This window comes from Thermobia domestica, chromosome 5, assembly GCF_964235325.1.
Source record: "Thermobia domestica chromosome 5, izTheDome1.hap1.1, whole genome shotgun sequence".
Classification (NCBI taxonomy): domain Eukaryota; kingdom Metazoa; phylum Arthropoda; class Insecta; order Zygentoma; family Lepismatidae; genus Thermobia; species Thermobia domestica.
The window spans coordinates 292,947,268-292,970,227 of NC_137458.1; the positions used below are offsets into that span (position 1 = coordinate 292,947,268).

At 37.7% G+C, this 22,960-nt stretch overlaps 1 protein-coding gene across 5 annotated transcripts in view; it reads left to right on the plus strand.

The window, feature by feature from the left end:
* Window positions 1-22,960, plus strand: part of Sec24AB (Protein transport protein Sec24AB) — a 259,452-nt gene that overhangs the window by 217,814 nt on the left and 18,678 nt on the right. For all 5 annotated transcript variants that reach the window (XM_081760244.1, XM_081760243.1, XM_081760246.1 and 2 more), the window contains 8 exons: window positions 331-457; window positions 818-927; window positions 6,259-6,490; window positions 11,578-11,735; window positions 14,206-14,431; window positions 18,689-18,842; window positions 21,186-21,361; window positions 22,787-22,897. In XM_081760244.1, coding sequence (XP_081616370.1) covers window positions 331-457; window positions 818-927; window positions 6,259-6,490; window positions 11,578-11,735; window positions 14,206-14,431; window positions 18,689-18,842; window positions 21,186-21,361; window positions 22,787-22,897 — 1,294 coding nt within the window. The remainder of the gene's footprint in view (window positions 1-330; window positions 458-817; window positions 928-6,258; window positions 6,491-11,577; window positions 11,736-14,205; window positions 14,432-18,688; window positions 18,843-21,185; window positions 21,362-22,786; window positions 22,898-22,960) is intronic.

Below are 22,960 nucleotides of genomic sequence, written 5' to 3' on the forward strand. Positions count from 1 at the left end.
CAGTTATAAGATACGAAAATAATTTAGCAAACTTCTAGAACTATAAAAAATTGTATCAATAAATTATTGTATCTGAGTTTGAAATTAGAGCAGCGTACCCAGTATTGAGAATATTCTTCTGATCAGTAATTTTTATCTATATTATTTTCTTTTTTAATTGGTAGCAATATATCTTACTTGCTAAGCATTCTGCTTTTTTGAAATAAATTAAAATCATGTTTAGTATATGATATGTATTCATTTTCGTTTCTGTGCTAAATACTTCTGTCCAGTCTTAGCAGATTGTAATTATGTGCTGATTTATTGATCGGTATCATCTTTATTTTCCAGCATTTACCAGTTATACAATGCAGTACAATAGTCCGGTGTAGAGCATGTCGTACTTATATTAATCCATTTGTACATTTTGTTGATCATCGAAGATGGAAGTGCAATTTATGTTTCAGAGTAAATGAACGTGAGTATATTTTTTGTTTTAAATATATTTCTATTATTTGAATTGTATCAAAAATTTTGTTACGGTTTAATCATTTTTATAAACTTAGTATAGTGGAATTTGACTGTCATCTTACTTTTTATTCATTTTGTGTTTAACAAAAATTTTGTATAATTTTTCTGATCTCGTATTCTTGAAGGAAGTGCATTTAAAATATAAGAAACTGATAATATGCAGTACACTAGAGGGTAGTGCCTGGAGGGAAATTGAATGATATAATGTAATGGAGCGCAGTGAGAATTAAAATTATTAAAGATCATTATATATTGAAACTGATCCCATTTCCTGTATTTGTAATGCTTATATTATCCTGTTTTGCAGTACCAGACGAATTCCAGTACGACCCTGTAAGTAAAACATACGGAGATCCTTCTAGAAGGCCAGAAGTAAAATCGTCCACGATAGAGTTTATAGCTCCATCGGAATATATGGTGAGATTCATGATTTACTAGTCTAATGCTCCATTGTTTCCAAATATAGGACTGTCTATTTGTTCTTAGACGTAAGAAAAAGAGTTACTAATGCTAAATGCATGGCAGTTGATAAAGGCGATCAGCATAAGCTAATGAGCTAAGATGTACACTTAATATTATGATAACTAAAATTGACTTAACCAAGAGCAACCAAAACGTAAATTTCACCGTATACGTTTCAGCAGTAAATTGTTGCTTTCTTTAGCATGGATCCTTTATACCAAGATTCTTCAACGCGTGGCCCACGGGCCAGACGTGGCCTGTGGGCATGCCTGAAATGATTGTGGCCCGCACTTTCTGAATGATTGATAATTCCTGCTTTAGACGTTTACATTTTTAAGCTTAACATCCCATGAGATTAAGGAAATAGTGATGATAATGGATCTAACCAGAGAACCCACGTATCATTAGTAAACACGACCACAGCTACTGTGACCCCTTTAGACATTTACGTTGCTAAAATAACTACGCCCCCATTGATTATCCTTTGGTGTGAAAATAACGTATATAGTTCCAGAAACAATTTACATTTATTAAAAATTCGTTGTGTAAATATGCAGATCATTTGATTGACACTGTTCACTGAAAAATCAGCAATTTATATTTAATGTCACATTGATTTGATGTTTTACTTGTTTCATTTTAGTATCGTTTTCATTTTACCGGTGTTCTGACTTGAGCTAAGAAAAGCAACATGTTTTTAGTCAGGCAAATTTTAAATCTGCGCTTCTGGGTGCTTTAGGGAAGTCATCTTTAGTTAATATTCAGTATGAATGGACTCAAAGGATAGTTTATTGTTGGAGGAGAATGAAAGCAGAGCTGTGTGTATGCTTATGTGGATTTATTATTTCCAATTATCATCGAGGTTAGCACAGTCAACAGTGAATTTGATGTAACATTAATCTGACAAAGTATAAGCTGTGTTCCGAAAAGCTGTCTCGAGGGATCAGGGAAAGTGCTAGCTATATCAGAACTCCATTGAACCGATGAGTTAGAAAATTAAAACATATATGCATCTTTTTATGTAAAAAGGTTTAGGTATTCATACTCCGTTTAAAGTAATGAACTATGATGTACGTCTTTGACATTTACCTTGCCAAGAACTTGGCGTCGTGATTTATCAAAAAAACACTTGCACTCGTTTGTTAAATGTAATGTGTTTAGAGGAAAGCAATAGTTTAGTGCTAGTTGAGCAGTATTAAGTATTTAGCAGATTTGTTGTATGTTCAATGTATATTTTATCAAGTTAGATTTTCTTTTCCTCCTAAAACGTGATAATTTGCTCTGAATGCTGATAGCAGGGCTGTTCCCAATGTATTGGAAAATAAGATTCATACTTAACCATTTATGTTATTCGGAAGAACTTCGATCGTTTCGAGAACCTTTTGGCAGGTGACAAGAATAAAAGAGTGTAAGATAAAAGGTAAAATAAAAGGACGTAGTTTCGGCTGGATTAAAAAAAAAAAAAATCAACGTAATTGCTTCTATCAACCGATTACTAGTGTATTACACAAAGTTGCCAAGATCTGACTTCGATGCACGCGTACTGAATTTGTGTTTGCCTGCAGGGAAGTTAGGGTAAATAAATTGGGTGCGCGAACAAGGGAGTCAGAACCTATCGACTTTGCTCAGTAAATACAGAGAGTGAAAAAGCGCGAAACTAAGCTGGAAATCGAACTCTGGTGTTTATCTTACTGTGTCGGTGCGCTAACCACACCACTACCCCTTGTGCTCGTGGGTTTTCTCGGGGTTCTCCCGTTTCCACCCACTTTCTTCATTCCACCATTTCATTCATTACTCATCATCACCGTCTCCTTTAACTTAACCGGCATAACCGTGGGACGTAAAACTAAAATATTTCATTTCATTTCATACCACTTCTGAGGATTTACACATCAGTGGCATTTTTAAGGGCGGTGCTCATACGGACCATATGAACATAGTTCATACAGACTATATGGACTTGGATTGTACTTTGATAGGTTTTTACCATTTTCGCAGATAGCTTGAGCAAGAAAATAGTTTAGTGTAGTACAACCCGTTAAATGGAAGTGGTAACATGATCGCGGCTCTTTTAAGTGGAAATAGTGCCTTTTTGTGTAGGATACATCATTTTGCTCCGACATTTAACTTTGTTTCCTTTTGTTCCTTTTACTTGCCGAAGAAGCCCGCTCTACTTCGAAACATAAAGAAGTTAACTTGGATAATATAAAGTTTCATTTGAACCCTTCCCAGCTGTACTATGGGACATTGAGTAGAATGGCTATATCCGTCTGTCTGTCTGTCTAAGATATCAAAGCAAAAACGGTAAGAGAAAACGAGAAACATTTTTTCTTGAATCGAGTCAACGTTCCTAGAATATGTTGCATTTCCTCCTTAACCCATTATTCAAAGTGGAAATAGTAGAAATATATCATTCCTATTTCAATGTTAATCGTTCTGGAACAGAAATTGTAATAGATAGCGGAAAGCTGTTTTCTGCAATCGATTCAGCGTCCCAAGTACATATCCCGTTTTTACTCTTACATCCTTCCTAACTATGTATAAAATTAAATGAACTGACATTAAATAACGGGTACTTCTGGTTGACATGGAAAGCTAAAATTTGGCATGATTGTGGCTTTCCGGGACTAACCCACAGGAAAATTACAAAAACGAATATTTTTAAGTTTTAGAGGATTTAAAGGGGCGATAAGGAAATTCCCCATGTTACTTTAATGGGCCTTCTTTTGAACCTATAATCTCATGTTTTAGCTACTTGGAATAAAAACTTGAAATTCGGTATGCTTGTATGGTTTTATTAGCGTTACCTAAGTAAACGACCAAAAATAATAAATTCTCAATGTGGAGTGGTTTTATTGAGAACTGAAAATTCTTTCCCAGGGACATCTACACCCCAAAATGTTAGGTACTTCCGGCAGAATTAGAATTTGGCATGATTGTAATCTTCCGAGACTAACCCACAGGAAAATTGCCAAAATTGAATATTTTTAGTTTTTAAGGGCTCTAAAGGGAAGACGAAGAAATTCCCATGTTATTTAAATAGGCGTTTTCTTGGGATACAAAATCTTACCTTTGAAATAGATGAAATAGAAAAAGGAACATAAAATTCGGTAGAATTGTGGGTTTAAGAGGTGTGAGGCCGTAGGCCAAGTAAACGTGGAGGTCTGGGTGCAAAGCCCTCCAGGATGGTCAAATTCAGGAAATATTAAGAGCAAATGAATGGAATTCACTGTTGACGGAAAGGCTGATACATAGGCCGAGCAAACGCAGGGGCCTGGGGGCGGAGCCTCCAACTAGCCAAAGGCTAGTCTGTACTACAACTGTTTCAATATTGTAAAGTTTCGGTTTCAATATTGATTTCCATAGACCGAAAAGGCAAGAGATAGGAAAACTGTTTTTATATGGATTTAGCGATCTAAGAATAAATTCCATCTCAGTTTGTCTTTTAAAAGTGGAAGTAGTAAAAGCTAGTACAACTTCCAGTCTCAAAATTGGTTCCTCGTGCTCGTGGGTTTTCTCGGGGTTCTCCCGTTTCCTCCCACTTTCTTCATTCCACCATTTCACTCATTTCTCATTATCACCGTCTCCTTTAGCTTAACCGGCATAACCGTGGTACGTTAAACTTAAAGATTTCATTTCAAGATTTTTTCCTGTGTAATAATAATAATAATAATAATAATAATAATTAATAATAATAATAATAATAATTAATAATAATAATAGGATGAAATAACGAGAAACTTTTTTGATGTGGATTGAGAGTCCAAAGAATGTTTTATCTCTGACCTTATTTCTGTATTACAACCGGAAGTTCTGGACATACTACTTCCTGTGTCAGTACTGAATCTGCATAATTTTGAAACCTGACTAGTTTTACAAGGTAACCAAAAACGTTCTTGCTGTTTTTGATGTTCCATTAATCGTACGCTCACAGAGAGAAAACGAAATGACGCACCGTGTCTGCTGAGCGATCGAGAGTTAGTCTGACCATTGACCTTCAGTAATACAAGCACGTTGTGCACATACAGCAGACATAGCGCGTCATCGAAGCAGCTTCTTCGCGTATGTTTGTTGTATGACTTCTCAGCTGCCTCATTAAGTTGACACGTATGCCAGGCATTTGGGGAGAATGCCGTGAACGAACGCAGCTCCACGCATTGGTTCCAGAAGTTTCTTTCGGGAGATGTGAGCCTTTTGGGTGAACCTCGCAGTGGACAACAACATGTGTTGGATGACGAGGCCCTGAAAGCAGCCATACAGGAGGACAGTAGCCTAACGTGTGATGAACTTGCACAAATGTTCCATGTTTCCGCTGAAACAGACTGCACGTGCATGGGATAGGGAAGATCATACAAGTTAAGCAAGGAGTACCCACACATTATCGGCAGGCAACGAGGAGCAACTAGTGACAGATTGTTTTTCGTTGCTGACTTGGCATCTAAACACACCCATCTTTGACGCATGCTCATTGATAATGAAATGTGGGTACCAGACGTTGGTTGCCGCCACGTGACCCTGTTCCTCACACTTCAGATTATCTCAAGATTACCTCTACATACACGAAAGGGTATGCTTTCTGCATGGTGCAATTGTCGGCAGGTGGTACGTTACCAGCTGCTTCCACCTGGTCAGACCATCACTGCTGGCCTCTACTCTCAGCACTTGCAAAGAGTGCACTATGCATTGCGGCAGAAGGAGCCGGCATTGGTGAATCGCAAGGGTGTGCTGTTCCTGCACGACAATGTCAAGTTGCATGTGGCAAAGAAGACCCGGGATACCCTTCAGAAACTTGGTTGGGAAACTGTGCACCATATTCACTGAATCCTGCGTCAACAGATTACCGCCTGTTTCATTCCCTCGACAACCTCTGCGAGAGACCTTTCGCAAATAAAGGACACGTGCAGAATACTCTCACGGACTTCTTTGCATCCACGACCGCCGAGTTTTATGGTGACGGAGAGTACTTCAAAACCCAAAGGTATATACCGTCCACTGCATTGCTTTTTCTTTATCACTGCTCTAGAACGGCAAGAACTTCTTCGGTTACATTGTAAAATATGAAATGGAATTCACTTGTTCTCCTTTAATACATTACAATGATCTCTAATTCGTGTGAAATTATTCAACAGATTCATGCATGCTTCATATTGTATTCAGGCGTAAGCAGAGATACGTTAGAGAACTTTTTATGAGCCTAACCTTTGCTTTAATATTTTAAGTATAAATATTTAGTGTTACTATGATGAAAAGATGCCTTTAATGAGATCTTTTTTCTTTTTTCCCCAGTTAAGGCCGCCTCAACCTGCAGTGTATTTATTTGTGCTGGACGTATCTCGTGTGGCAGTAGAAATTGGTTATCTGCGAGTATTTTGTGAGGTGTTAACTGAGGAGTTAGACAGATTACCCGGTGATTCAAGGACACAAATAGGTTTTATAACGTTCGATACAACAATTCATTTTTACAGTTTAGCGGAAGGATTGAACCAGCCTCATCAAATGATAGTCAGTGATATTGATGGTAAGTTTAATTTCCCACATTGAATTATTTAGTAAGTAGTAAGCTGGTTTGTAGTGATTAAAATAATAGTGGCGTCGTGGCGGAACTTGAACTTCTGTTAATCGTTCCCATTCCTGAAAGTTCGTTATAGGATCCTCGAATAATAACGCCTGCCCTTTTCGTTTATCAGTAAAGTATTGAAGCTCAAAAGCTGAATGTAAATAACAGAAAATTAATACAAGTATGTCGCTACAGCACCCCTGGAGTATATAAATTGTACAAGCAAAGTTAGCTTTCAATAAATGTTACGAACCTATACCTATATGAAAGTATTAACGTTTTTTTTTCTCTCTCTTTCATTCTTTAAAACTGATAATTTATGTAAAAACAGTTTTACTAGTCTTTAATAATCTCTTCTCTTCTAATATGTATTAGTATTACTTTTCAGTAATTGTGCTGTGCATTCGTGTAACATTTGATTTTACTTACACAAGGGAAAAAGAAAGTCAAAGAACATATGGTGGAATTTCATGTGGTCCTCTTTTTTTGCTTTTGTAACTTAAGCCCGGAACAGTCGAATCAATTAAATCCATTAACTAGAATTTTGTACTCGATCAATGCAGGGGTGTATACCTACTTTTAGGTCACCCTATAGAACTAGTGTAAAGGAGCCCAAAATAAGAGTTAACTCCCTTAGGACTAATAAGGCGCGAACCTTCACTAAGTTATTTCGGAAAAACAGACAGTTTAAATTCTTAAAAATTTAACTCAGACTATTGTAGCAACATTGAAATCACAGCACTTTAATTAGACTTCAGAGAATACTACCAATATCTCTTAAGTTTTTAGGTTAATAATTTTTCCATAGAAGCACACTAGACAAAAAATTAGTCATACCTCCGTAAAACCTACCTAATGCCGAGTAATACTGCTTGAAGCCGGAGTAAGCGCTTGGATTCTATTCGGAAGACTCCACGAGGTATTACAGATATGCCATATCGATATGAATTCACTCACTCATAAATAGATGTTGCAGCTGTAGTAAAGAGTCTATTTCTGCGTTTCCCTCACAGCTTCAAATAGTCCTACAATTTTTAGTTGAATTTTAAGCAGGGGACTTTGCAGGCCAAAATAGGTTCCTGAAACCATATACAAACGCTTTGAGCCCTGTGAACACGGCAGTTATTATATTGGTCAGTATGAGTGTCCACGGCGTATTTATGATGATGAGAGAATAGGCAACACCTGGCCACTGAGAATGTCCAAATAAGCACATTGATTCATGTTCACGTTCACCTCTATGCGTGGACCCAAGTTATAGTATGAATATCCCACACCAGCACAGAACATCCTTAAACCATACTGCTTGACCGGGCTTTCGGTGCACTTGGCGCTTTGCAGCATTGGAATACCAACTCCTCGGAACACACTACACGTTTTAAGTCTGCTACAGTCTAGCATCGTCTATTCAAGATATGTGGCTTTTAGCACCGCAGTAAGAAGTGTGTTCTTTCGTGGTTCTTGACTCAAAATGTCGATTGCATAAAATTCCTTTAGCAATAGTCTTTCGGACATTGGTTGTGATGGATCTGCATCCACGGACTATAGCATTTCGTGTCATGTTTGTAAGACCAGGCGCAGGGCCGGATTAAGGGAGGGGAGCTTAGTGGGGCTATAGCCCCGGGTCTCCAGAAGGACAGGGGCCGCCACTCGGATCAAAATTTAAACTGAAAAGAATCATGAAGATACAATAATCACCATAAAATAAAATATGACCAAAACTATGAAAATATTCTCTTAACTTTTCTACTGCACTTTCACAGAAATGTATTAGGTGAAATCAGCAGGGTCACATATTTTTTTCTAGTCCCGGGCCTCCAGATGGGTTAATCCAGCCTTGACCAGGTGTGAACCTTGTGTCGATCCCTCTAGATAGGATCTTGCAACCATACTTGTGCCACTGTTCTGCGTTTACATTACTATTAAACCATTCCTTGTAGATACGCTGGACTGTCCGCTTTGATACACAAGCCAATCGGGTAACTTCATTTACTGTATAGTTGTTGGCACTTCCAAACACAATGGCCCGATTTTGCCATTCTTTTACATCTTTGCTTCGACCGATTCTCATGAACTGTATCTATATAGTTGATCAGTACATTCCGGTCATGGGCACCATCGCTTAGTGGTAGAGCGCCCATATCCAATGCGAAGGATTCCTGGTTTGACTCATGGTCAATGAGTGTGATGGACAGTGTCATGTCCATAGATTTTCAAGCGTTCTCCCGTTTCCTCCCACACTTTCACTCCACCAATCCTTCCATAAACGTTTATTTAAATTAGTTATCCACTAATGCAGTAGCGGTGCAGTGTTAGTTGTAGAGGGTATAACTGCTTCTTTTTTTCTTCAATGTGATCAATATGGTTGATCTTGATCAACGTACCTTTTTTTTAGGTTTTGTGTGGGAGGGGTCATAAAGTATGAAAATATTTTTTAGAAATATAAAAAGAAGCACTTAAACTCAAGGACGCACCGTGAAGAACGATGTAAGGGTCAAATTCTCCAAAACTTCCAAGTTTATGCAGAGTACATGATCATCATGATGTCATATTTATTCTGCCATTATTGGCAGGTCATTTGCTGCAACTGAGAAGGTTCTATGCTTCACGTCCTTCCACAAACATTTTCGTCGTCACGTACGATTTTCCTGTTTTAATACCATCCATCAATTCTAGTCTCCTTCGTCCCCTCCGACTCTTTTCTGCCACCATACACTCTAGCACTTCCCTCATAATACAGTTCCTTCTTAACCAATGTCCCAACCAGTTTGTCTTCCTCTTCTCAGTAATATCTAAAACTGTTCTTTTCTCCCCCATTTCTAGTACCCTTTCATTCTGCTTGGCCCAGCTAATTCCCTCCATTCTTCTCCACACCAACATTTCGAAAGCTTCCACTCGTTTTCCATCATTTTTGCGTAATGTCCATGTTTCTGACCCATACAGTACAATACTCGACACGAAGCATTTTGAGTCTTTTTCTCAACTCTTTATTCAAGGTCCCACAAAATAGTATTTTCTTCCTCCTGAAGGCTTCTTTCGCCATTTCTTTCGTTCCTTTTATTTCAGTTCACGCTTCATATCATTACTAATTGTACTACCCAGGTATCGAAAACTAGTCACCTGTTTTATTTTCTCCCCTCCTATTTCTATATTTGATACCGCTTCGTTCCAGTCACCGTGGCTTTATTTTAAATAATAACTAAGTAGGTGCTTTCACGTAGATGGTTAGCGCGCCCGCATACCTGTTGTTTGCGTGATCCAGATTTATTGAACGGTAGCTGCACAAGATTATCATAAAACATTTAAAATAATATTTGAATTAATAGGGAATGAATTAATGAACTCCGGGCCGTACGCAACTTTCTGTTGAGTTCTTTAGCGTTTGGAATGACAAGCTGTACACCTCATAGCGAGATAAAGCAAGTTCCGATTTTGGCAACTAGAAAGCTATAAAATAATTTGATAATAAAATGAAATTTAAAGGTGAATGTAAAGATTAAATTTTGTTCTCACGTAAGCAAGTAAGTAGTAAACGGCAATTAGACATAAAGTTTGTGACGAATTGACATCTTCCTCATATGTATTTTTTAAGAAATTCTGTAAGTGTAATGTACAAGCATTAATATTCAAGCTATAAAAACAACACAGATTAAGAAGTATTTTTCAAGTGACTTTTGTACAGTCTTCAAGTCAAATTAGGTGGAGTATGTCAATTTTTGAGTGCACATAAGATTAACCTTTGCACACCCATTGACGCAAGTGCTACGTAAAGGCTCAAACCTCAAAAGCTCAGCCAGTAATTCAATTAGGAAGATAATTTTGGAATCAGTATGTTCCTGAATGATGAAGCTTTCCGCAGATATGCATTTTATGTATGTGTGTGTGTGTGGAGGGGAAGTACCACGGTGGAGGGAGGAGGTTAAAGTTCGTGTATTTTTCTTGCATCAGTTTTTTTGGGGGGTCACTCCCCCCTTTAACGCTATGCACAACAATTGGTATGTGAAGCAATAAAATAGTCCACTATATGGTAATACCCTGTATGTACTTGTTACTTATATGGGGGAAGAAGGGGGCAAAGTTTATTAGTCATTACTTTGGGGTCACCAGGGCCGCCAACGCGAAGATCTGCAACAGCCATTCGAAAATGATACGAAGAGGGCGATGTATAGGAATTTCGTTCAGAATTTTGATCTCGCTTTGTATTGCAGCAATGGCTACCATTTTTTTATATTATTGTCACAAGTGTGTTGCCTACACATTAGCATAATTTTGTCAGCGTATGGTAACTGCAAGGATTGCCAACCCTCCATTTTATTTTTTTAAATATTTTTTAGAACTTTTTTGTTTCTTCTACAAATAGGGGGGGGGGGAAATTACACAAATGTTACCTCGTTTTAATCTCGTGTACCATAAGCTTTTAAAGATGTGTCAATCATTACTCGGTGATAATTAGGGGCTCCAAGGGCCCCGAACGTGAGTCTACAGTTTGTTCAAATCCCTGGCGGGCGTAGAAATGTTAAACTAACGAGTACTATACAGATTCGAAAATTACTTACAAAGAATAAAATAATACAGTGCCGTTCATTCTAGCTTTGGAACTGCTTTGCTTTAATTAAAAATTAAAATCTGACAACAAAAGGAAATTACTTTCAATAAATAAGTGTTTTACAGTTTCAGCACAGTTCGAAAGTATTGAGAAGTATTATACCGTATGTTATCACTAATTCATTATTATTGCTGTTATTTGCTGGAAGGGGGGGAGACATGGAAAGAATAGAAAGGAGTCGTTTATATCAAGGAATTTTAAATGCAGTGACTCAAGAATCAGCGTTTTCTCAATGGAGAAAACTGGTTACAAATAGCTCTGCAAATAGCGTAACGAACACTACGAGGAAGATGACAATTTGTTATTGGTGCATTACGTCGAATTTCAGCGTACTATGTGGGTGCTTACGTGAGTGCATTTTTTTTTTTTTTTTCATTATTAATATTCATCCTATTACATTATTTAATGTGTATATGTTAATGATTGTATCTGTTGATTCTAGATGTGTTCCTACCGTGTCCAGACAATCTTTTAGTCAACTTAAACGAAAGCAAAGAGTTAGTGAAGGATCTCCTGGCACTGTTACCCACCAAGTTCTTTCAAACAACTGAAACGGATTCAGCGTTTGGTGCTGCTCTTCAGGCTGCTTTCAAACTAATGGTAAGTTCCTGTAAGAAATAGTCATGGTTTCCGTAACGTTTATGATCAAGTTTAGTTCTTTACAAATTTCCATATAACTTCCCAAAGCATTTTAATCACGCCTACAGTAATATATAATTATGTCAGAATCATAGTTACTTAAGTTTTATTTGTACTAAGTATTATTAGGTTAGAATAAAACAACATTCTCCTCGGTCGACTGGCGGTTTCTTTACCAATTGAGTTACAAGTGATACACCAGATTTGTGATTTTGCTGCCACTGGACGCGTTGTTTGTAGCTTAGTAGGTAAAATGGGAGATGGGGATGCAATTTTCCTCGAGTCTGTCAGATTCTTGTTTTATACCAAATACTTACTGGTATTAAACGCAGATAAAATAAATATTAATTTTGACGAAGTAGATTTAAGCAATGCAATTAAGGTATGTGTGACAATAATTCAAACATGTGACCATATGTTCTTCGTTATTCGTCTAAACTGTGCTTACTTTCGAATTATCGGAATTTTTGAAATTCATTTAAATAGCAATCCGCTAGTCGTGTCAGGTAGTAACTAAAAATACAAAATGTTCACACCTCATATCTAAAAGAAATTGCTATTCTTAATGCGTATTGTGTGATCTAACAACGTAGATTCTATTTAACAACAAAGATGTGTGCATTACTTTAAAATAATAATAATAATAATAATAATAATAATAATAATAATAATAATAATAATAATAATAATAATAATAATAATAATAATAATAATAATTACTACTGCTACTACTACTACTACTACTACTACTACTACTACTAGCTTCTTCTTTTTCTTCTTGGAAATACGCATTGTTCTGGCACAGTATTTGAATTCCAACAATTGCGTAAGCGAAGAAGCGAAGCCTCGCTTATCGGCGTGGCCGTATCGCCTTCACTTGTTTGTTGATGTGAGCAGTATTCGGCTGTCTAGAATGGAGCTCGAAGGGGAACATTTTCTTGCAATGATCCTTTACGATTTAAAAAATGGTTTGAACGAGACACAAAGCCTTGACCGTTTGCAGGGGACATTTTGGGACCTTGCTTCTTCCTGTGCTACAATTTTTCGGTGGTTTGGTGAATTCAGAAGAGGCCGGAAATTGCTTAAGGATGAAGAGATAGCTGGACATCCGGCAACAACTGTGTCAGATGAAAACATTGCCGCTGTGGACAAATGATTCGAGAAAATATTCGAACAACTTTCAAGGACATTGAATCTACAGTAAACATTGGATCGTCAGCAGTAACAAAAATTCTTCATGATCATCTTCGACTCAGGAAGGTTTCATCTCGTTGGGTGGACTTTGACTAAACAGCAGAAGCGCATGCGTGGGGAATGATGTGGAGAAATACTTGCAAGATTTGATGGAGGCAATTCTCGACGCGTCTCTGACATTGTTACTGGTGATGAGACTTGGATCTATCAATTTGACCCTGAAAATAAACGCCAGTCTACAGTTTGGATCTTTCCAGACGAAAATCCACCCACGAAAGTGAAGCGACCGCGAAGTGTGGGGAAGAAGATGATCGCAACTTTCTTCTTCAAATCTGGCCATGTTGCAACTGTTCCACTTGAAGAACAAACGACTGTTAGTGCTCAGTGGTACACCACTGTTTGCCTAACAAAAGTGTTCCAGAAGCTTCGGGAACGGCGTCCAAGAACTGGATTGCGTGGGATCCTGCTTCATTATGACAACGCGTTCGCACACACGACCAACATCACAATTCAGTTTTTAGAATCTACGGAGGTCAAACTTATGACTCATCCGCCGTATAGCCCTGACCTGGCCCCGTGTGATTTTTTTCTGTTCACGAAGATCAAAGATCGCATTCGTGGGAAGAGATTTTGCAGCCCTTAAGAAGATGTAGTGGATTACGAGAATGAACTTCCAACACTTGAAGAAAAAGACTCCCAACACTGCTTCCAAAAGTTGTTTTCGAGGATGCAAAAGTGTGTACAGTGTAATGGTGAATACTTTGAGAAAATGTAAGTGTTAAATTGATTTTAAGTATGTAATTTATTTCACATCTCAAAACTTTCGTAGTGACCCTCGTACTACCACCACCACTACCTGTGGTAACTATTTTAAACTTCTTTTCTCAGCATGTTGATAGGGAAGTTGTGGCGAATTATACGTTTTACGTGAGTAGAGGAGGACCATACAAGCAAATTAATTCCAATTTTAGTTATACTGTTTGGGATGATGCTAGTAATACAGGAAATAACGAAATTCATGTTGCAGTTTTATTTTTCTTATTCTTTCTTTCTCTGATGGCTGTAAACTAGTTTTTAATATCTTTATTTTAAGCACATTTTTATTTATTTCTAAAAGGACAGCATTTGAAGTTGATGATTTGTTCCTATAAGATGAATGTAAATTTGTCATTTAAGTTAAGCTTTTATGATATTTTAGTGCCATTTATTTATTTTATGTATTTATCTATTTTTAAAGGCACCGACGGGAGGTCGTGTTACAGTCTTCCAAACTTGTTTGCCGAGTGTTGGTCCAGGAGCCTTGAAAGTAAGGGAAGACCCGAATCAAAGAGCGGGAAAAGATGCTCCTCATCTAAATCCTGCCACAGACTTTTATAAAAGACTTGCATTAGACTGCTCAGGACAGCAAATCGCTGTTGATCTTTTTGTACTCAACTCTAGATACGCAGATATTGCTTCATTATGTAAGTAAACTATATCCCATTACATATTGTTACCCCTTTTTGTTTTATATTTTAAGTATGATATCACTTTCAAAGTATTAACAGGTACAAGGTTTGTTTTCTGTCGTTTGGTACGTTGGTTTGTAGGAAGCGGGAAGATGCAATTCGAAATATTTTTGGGAAGTACAAATGAAGGGTAAGGGGAAAAAACAAGGGATGTCCATGTATGTCTTTTTCGGGTGCTTTGTCCTATCTGTTGGTGACTCTTGGTACTATTTGACTGTATATGCCATGCATACGTAGATGTAAAAAAGTCCATGTAAAAAGGGGCAAAAGATGTAACTAACCCTATTCTTCTTACGCGGTTTTCAATATTAAATCGCAGTTTTTTCGAAAATGCAGTTTTGTGACATTCCTTCTTTTTTTCCCTTACCCTTCAAATGTAAGTGTTGTTTGATTAGTTTCTCTTAGTATATCAGCTTCATAAAGGTCACTATTCAAACTATCCAACGATCATCGTTACGAGTTTTTTCTGTTACACTTAATGAATATGAGAATAGTATATTCACTAGAAGTTAAGATTTCTTCTGTTAGTCAAATATATACTAGAGTCCAGTTTAACCAAGTTAGATGGGATAATGGTGTTTCAGGTGAACAAAAATTCGGTTCAATCGGAATAAAGATTTTTTTCTTGTATAGTACTGTATATCTGTATACAAATTCTAACTGGCAGGTGTCTCTTCACCTTTACGTACAGTACAAGACATGTGGTAAAAATAGGTGGAAATGAGGGAGTGAGTGAGTATAGCCAATGCATCATAACAATCAACTTACTCTTTGATTAATTCTTAAACATTCCGAAACTAATATTGCACTCATTATTGGTGTTTTTAAATAAAAGTTGTGAACAAGGGTTTTTTTTGGGTAAGCGATTCGGTTAATTGGAATTCGGTTAAACAGAACTGTAATTGGAAAGGTAAACTTACGATGCTGGAGAATTCATTCCTTCCTCCTGACTCATTTAAACTCTAAGCAGTGGATCTCATTGATAAACCTGAGACACAACTCGGCTTGTTTCGTAAAAATAGGATAATACAATGATCGTTTAGATTGAAGTTACAACACTGCTGTTATACGATTATCATTTGGGAGACAAATTACGTACGTAATGTGTTCGTGAACACTGTAGCGATCGTGACGACGTGTTGATGTACCCGTATTTCAATAAATATATACAGATGGTGATGAGAAAAATGGAAACACCTGTAGTTGGTAACACGTCAGATGTATGGGTTGGCAGTGGTGTCGTGGCGCCCGCAGCGCCGGACTGCTGGTGGTGGTATGTTAAGTCGGTCTCCATACTACGTCAGGCGCAGTGAAACAGCAGTGTCCAGTGGCTGCAGCAGACAGAGGTAGTGTAAAATGGGAGACCTCTCAGATTTTCAAAGATGCAAATTGTTGGTGCGCGGTTATGTGGAGCGAGTGTCACGGCAGTGGCTACAGTGTTAGGTGTGGCGCGTGGGACAGTGTCGAAGGTGATGACGGCCTACACAACACATGGGAAAACCACATCGGGGAAGCGGAACAGTGGGCGGAAGAAAATCATGAGTGACAGGTCACGCCGGGTATTAAAGTGCATTGTCACACAGAACCGTCGTGCCACTGCGGAGCAAGTGACGGAGGAACTCAATCAGCACCTCCCCCACCCTGTTTCGACAATCAGAGTCCGCCGCGAATTACATGACATGAACTTACGGGGTCGTGTTGCACGGGCCAAACCGCTCATCAGGGACCATAACGCTTTCGCACGCCGCAAATAGTGCCGAGACCATGCAACTTGGACCGTTGAGGACTGGAAACGTGTGATATGGTCGGATGAGTCATCCTTCACCCTATTCCCAACCACGGGCCGTGTTTATGTGTGGAGAACGCCAAAAGAAGCTTATGATCTGCAGTGTCTCCTCCCAGCTGTGAAACATGGCGGCGGCTCGGTGATGCTGTGGGCTGCCATATCATGGTTTTCATTGGGTCCTGTGAACACTTAGCGGACGAATCACTGCCAACGATTATGTCGAAATTTTAGAAGACCACTTGCATCCTATGGTCCGGATGTTGTTCCCGGACAATGACGCCATCTTCCAGGATGATAATGCACCCATTCACACAGCTGGCGTTGTTGCAGCGTGGTTTGAGGAACATCGGGATGAAGTTCAACACCTCCCCTGGCCCGCCCAATCCCCAGATCTCAACATAATTGAACATCTCAACATAATTGAAACACGACTCCGGCGACGATTTCCACCTCCATCCTCTCTCACAGAACTGGCCGATGCCCTGCACGAGGAATGGTGTAAAATTCCACTTGCTACCATTCACGACCTCTATGGCTCCATCCCACGTCGCATCAAGGCTGTTCTGAAGGCGAAAGGTAGCCCGACACCATATTAATCTGGTAAGTTGCAATTTCGTTCAGGTGTTTCCATTTTTCCGATCATCATCTGTATATATATATATATATATATATATATATATATATATATATATATATATATAGGGGGATCAGTAGACACTGTTAAAGTTGAGTTGAGTTGATTTTAGTTTAGCGTCCCTTTCAGCAGCGAGGCTATATGAGACGTGGACCTACTGATTAACGTGGAATCCGAACCACATGAACTCCCGCCGGGAATCGAACCCGGGTCTCCCACGCCAAAGGCGCGTACGCTAACCGCTTAGCCACGGAGGAGCTCTAGACACTGTTAAAGTGAGGTATGTATGACATACCACCCATCCTAAACAATGTTTAGTCGTGCAGCAGGTGACAGAAAGTCGAAATTATGTCAGATTTACAATGGATTACGTGAGGCGTGTGGTGACTGCTCCACTATCGGACAGTTGCAAGATGGGCTGCAAGATTTGGGGCAGGGGTCTCAGTCAGCAACGAAAGTCACATCTGAAACGGGAAAGTGATGAAAAGGAGCTAATCATTCACAACGAACTGAACGGGATCAAGAAGAAAAGGGATTTCTTGACGTAAATTTCAGTAGCTGCCTGGGGCGAAAGTCAGTTTTTGATTACGATTTTGCGTTAAACTTGTTTTTAATTATAGTGTAATTGATTTTAATTCGAATAAACTGCTAGTTTCCATTTCTATATGAATGTTTGGTCATATTTGTACGTAATATATGTAGGGATACTAATCTTCTATGTAGATAATTGTAGTCTTTTTAGAAAACGAAAAAATGTATCTGAAAATATATATACAGGGTGTTTCAAAAGTCCTCTGACATGGGGTAACTGTTATTATCAGAGTTACAACAAAATGTAAGAGGAAAAACCATCTCCAAATATGATGCTTTCAATCTAAAGTAAAGGAATTTTGTAAATCGGACGAGCCGTTTGGGCTGTACACTCTTTATGCGCCCAATGTTAAATGAAAATGCAACATTGTCATTTACCTGGATCCACAACGTAAATGAATGAAGTTACTGCGTTTTACGCTAAAATGTCAATTGCCAACCCTATTCCAAACAGTAACTTCATTCACTTATATTCTGGATCCAGGTAAAGGGCAGCGTTGCATTTTCCTTTAACATTGAGCGCATAAAGAGTGTACAGCCCAAACGGCTCGTCTGATTTAAAAAAAATCCTTCACTTTAGATTGAAAACATCATATTTGGAGGTAGTTTTCCCACTTACATTTTGTTGTAACTCTGATAACAGAGTTACCCTATGTCAGGGACTTTTGAGACATCCTGTATGTATGAAAGAGTAAGAGTTAGTATAAAGAAAATAAGTAAATAAAAAATAAAAGATAAATTCTGAAGAGAACTTTCAAATTGGTAAGAAAAGGTTGGCTGTAGGAGAGGAGGAGGTCGATTCCATAAGAATTTCATGTAGTCATGGAATTCTTATAAAGAGTCAATGAATTTCTTTATCAACCTGTAAGAACCCCGTTCTCATTCCGCCAGTTTTTTCATAATCATCCACTTTAACGAACCATTTGCCTCTTTTAGCTTAAAGGGCAAAATCTTGGGGCGTAAACTGAAAGATTTCATTTTTACGTTATGTATATGTGCAAACTGACAAGCTGGAGTAAATTTATCCACCTTTTACCCATTTTTTTTTTTTTTTTCAGTTTTAAGCAGTGACTTTATTTATAAAGACCTAAAGAAAACAGTTTGATTAAAATCGGAGGAATTAAAAAAAAAAAGATAAAAGATTGCTTACATTCACTTCAATAATTGTTTGGTATAAAAATGAAGTATCGTTTCTTTGCAGCCGGCATATCGAAGTTCTCTGGAGGCTGTATATATCATTTCCCTGGTTTCCAAGGAAGCAACACGCTACAGTCAGATAGCTTCGAAAGGAGTTTACGACGATACTTGACGAGAAAGATAGGATTTGAAGCTGTAATGAGGATACGTTGCAGTAGGTGAGTTATAGGTTATTTGCTTGCTGACACAACGTATGGCAGAACTATGTTATTATCACTTTCGCTTTTAAGCATATATGGCTATGCAAATTCTGGCAGTTTAGTGTATTTTTAAGTCTTACATCAGGTAGTAAAAGAAGGTAGGCATATATATAGGATGGCAAGAAACTATTTGAACAAACTTCAGGAACTGATTCCCGACACCGAAATCAGCAAAAAAGTCCGCTGGAACTTTGGTCAGTGAGGGATAGTTTCGGTGATATAAGGTGCCGAATGTGTGGTAAAACGAATTTCAGACGGCTGTAATTCAAAAATAACGCAGCGTAGAGAGTGCAGTTTAGAACATGACACTCGAAGTCATACCTGCTGGATTGAAAAAGGTATGCTCGATTACTTGCCAGGTTATAGGGAATCCGTGCGTTCCTTTGGGGAATCCCTCGCACACATCTTGCGGAGGTTTGAAACATATATATATACCTAGGTATATGCGAGAGGAAGTCAAAAGTAAAGGGACTTGCAGTTTCTTGCTCTAGAGTTTGGTAACACTGCTAGTATCCAGCGCTGAATTAGTGTCGTCTGCAACACTTCCATGCAACGTGTCACTCATATTTCCACGTTAACGAGTATAGCAGATCGTTAAACATGGCAGCTCCATTGTCGATCTGCACCAAGGAGGAAATGAGGGCAGTGATTCGCTTTTTGTTTGCGGAAGGTGTTAAACCTGCGGAAATCATTCTCGAATGCAAACCCAGTATGGTGACAGCTGTTTAATCACGAAGCAGAAGGCACAAACGTTAGACATCTCTCGTAAAACATGTGGCCCGTTATCATCGCAAGGGAGATGGATTTTAACAGCAACTTGGGTACTTGAGTAGATGAAACTTGGGTACATAATCACGAACCGGAAAGTAAGTCTGCGAGCATGGTTTGGAAACACCCATCATGACCATAAGGTAAGAAATTTAAATGCTAATCATCAGCTAGTCATTGGTGCGGTGCAAAATTGGTTACAGGTGCAGCCGAAAAACTTATTTTTCCGACGCAATCAAAAATACTTGAGAAACTTGGGAAAAGTGGGTCGAAGTGCAGGGAGATTATGTAGAAAAATATGTTTCAGTTTTCTATCACTTGAAAAACTGTACCTTTTCCCGTCCCTTCACTTTTTGACTTTACCTCGTATATATAAAAGATTTGGTATTGAGTGGAATTCCTACAATATTCCTTCAAACAAATACTCCTTTAGTTACATCAAAATAATTTTTACAACAGAAAATGAAATAGAAAAGGCGCAAAACTTGTTTACAGCTGTTATCATTGGGAGAAACTGTTACAAGTTTGCATGAAAGAAATGCTTTTTGCTTCGTGAAAAATGTACAAGAACACGAATATGGAAAAAGTATGAAAAACGTCTGTAGGTAGTTTGCTTTCGTGTGGTTTATTCCGGTAAATATTTATTTATTTATGTTCTGTATAGATAAATAAACTAACTAGCAGACTGATATATTGTTATTTGATGTCTCCCAACGGTGACGTACTGTACAAATTCAGTGATGGTTTCAGAGTAGCGCGGTGGAGACACTCGGTTAAAAAAAAAAAAAAAAAAAAAAGTTTTCAGGCCAGTCACCCAGAGTGGGTTTTTTCTTATTCACAGCTGGAAAATGCTGGGGTGGTACCTAACGTAATGGTCCCAGGCCGCTTACTTCTTTTCTTCTGCTCCTATTCTGACAGTGTGATCACCGAGGGACGTCATCCCTCATACGTGGCGGCCTAACATTACCATAAATGCCGAAAGCCTAGAAGTCTAATTTCTAATCCTAATCAGAGGGAAGCGAGGGGGGAGAGATAATTCCCACCGGGAGAGATTAACGTGTGTCTTAAAGTTTAATTTCGTTAGCTACAACCCACGAAAGATTCGAATTTGTCAGTTGTTAATTAGGTGAAGGTGTATTCAGATAATATTTGTAGCTATATATATATATATATATATATATATAAACTATTGTTTCCTAATTGTTAATGCTGGAGGGATACCGAATATTTCGCGCTTCATCAGAAATCAAATCATACAACAAGCGCACAAAGCAGACAGTTGTTTAAGAGTACTCTTAAATGTAAATGAAGTCTATTATTAATTGTAGGAATATTTTTAGTATATTGAGTTTGTTCTGAAGATGTTTTAATTTTACTGTATTTTATAAATTTTGAGGCATTTTCGGTCTATAGAAATAAAGACATACTAAATTGCTGAAATAACTAACTAAATAAATACGAGAATATTTAATTTTTCCCGTTTTTGTACAGTGCAATAGATAAAATGTTATTTCCTTTTTGTGTTTATTACAGAGGCTTAGCCATTCACACATTCCATGGCAATTTCTTCGTGAGGTCAACGGACCTTCTGTCGTTACCAAATATTAATCCAGACGCTGGATTTGGTATGCAAGTGTCTATAGAAGAAGGTTTGAGCGATTTACAAAATGTTTGCTTCCAAGCGGCGCTTCTTTACACATCCAGTAAAGGTAAGTATTCTGTATGTATGTCAATCTGTATAAAAGTCACTCAGTGTTGGGCACGTTGCACTTTTCTTGTAAGAAATGTACATAGAGAGTAGAAACAAATTCAGTGTAATGTTTGCAAGGATATTTTAATTCTAAGTAATTTTAGAACACTGTTCATGAAAAAAATTCATGGCAATAGTCTTTCTTCTTTAGAAGAGAAGAGGATATTCATCGTTGTTTCCAATTGAAATACAATATAGTTAGGATCAAAGGTGCTGGATACAGTTAAACGATTAACTTTTTAAGAATTTAATGTTGTGAATTTAGTCAAATCTAAAAAAAAATAATCCAAAAATCAATGGATCCGCTTGTATCGATCTGATTTTTTGGTAGTTTGATACCTACATATATTGATTTACATTTTTCTTCTTCTGATTATTATTATTATTATTATTATTATTATTATTATTATTATTATTATTATTATTATTATTATTAATAATAATAATAATAATAATAATAATAATAATAATAATAATAATAATAATAATAATAATAATAATAATAATAATAATAAATATAAGTATTAACATCATCTTTGATGAAGACCGTGTGAACCTAATGGATTTGCCACATTTTGAGCGTCCAGTAATATCGTCAAGCAAACAGGCCACGGCCATTAAGGATGCATTTCCTAATGACCGGCGAATCTTCTTCGAACATGTGACTGTATTGCGGGATATTCAGGGTTCTGTTGGTGGATTTTCTAACATGCGGGCCACTGTAAATGCTGCAAGGTATGAAACATCATCAACAAAGTTGCATCACGCGCTTCGTGACAAACGCCCCAAAATTCAGGTTAGAAACGTCAGATTCTTTCAAGACAATGCATGCCCCCATGTTACGCTTCTGTTCATAAGAAACGAGAGAAGTTTGGGTGGAGGTGCTTGAACACGCACCGTAGTCCTGATCTGGCACCTTCAGACTCATCTTTTTTGGCCCGCCAACGTTTCAGTCCTGGTGACTAAGTCAAATCGGTTGTGCGCATATCGCTATACTTGCAAAAGACGGATTTCTATGAACAGGTTATTTTGAAAATTGTGCCATGATGGAAAATGTGTTTTTATAGATTTCGCGACTATTTTTTTAAAAAAAAAAGCTTTAAATATGAACCTTTACTCTGTATGTATTCTTGATATGATACTTATTGGAGTTTCTTCATAATTGTTACGCGTTACTTACTGATCCACCCTTATATTACGTGAGAATTTGAGTAAACGAAGCTTTGATTATATACACACAGTTACTAAGTCAGTGTTTGATAGTTAATCTCATTCATAGTGTCATTGGACGTATTAATGTCACTTTAAATTATATGTTCATTTATAAATGTCCTACAATGTCTTACTTCTGTTAATTAGTATTCAAAATTATTATTATTTACAGGAGAACGAAGAATTAGGGTACATACATTATGTTTGCCGTTAGCCGCAAATGTAAATGACATAATACAATCTGCAGACCAACAGTGTATAATAGGACTTCTTGCGAAAATGGGTAAGTAGGAACTCGATTCGAACTGTAAAGTAACAAAGCTTTTATATTGTATAAGTTGCGGTG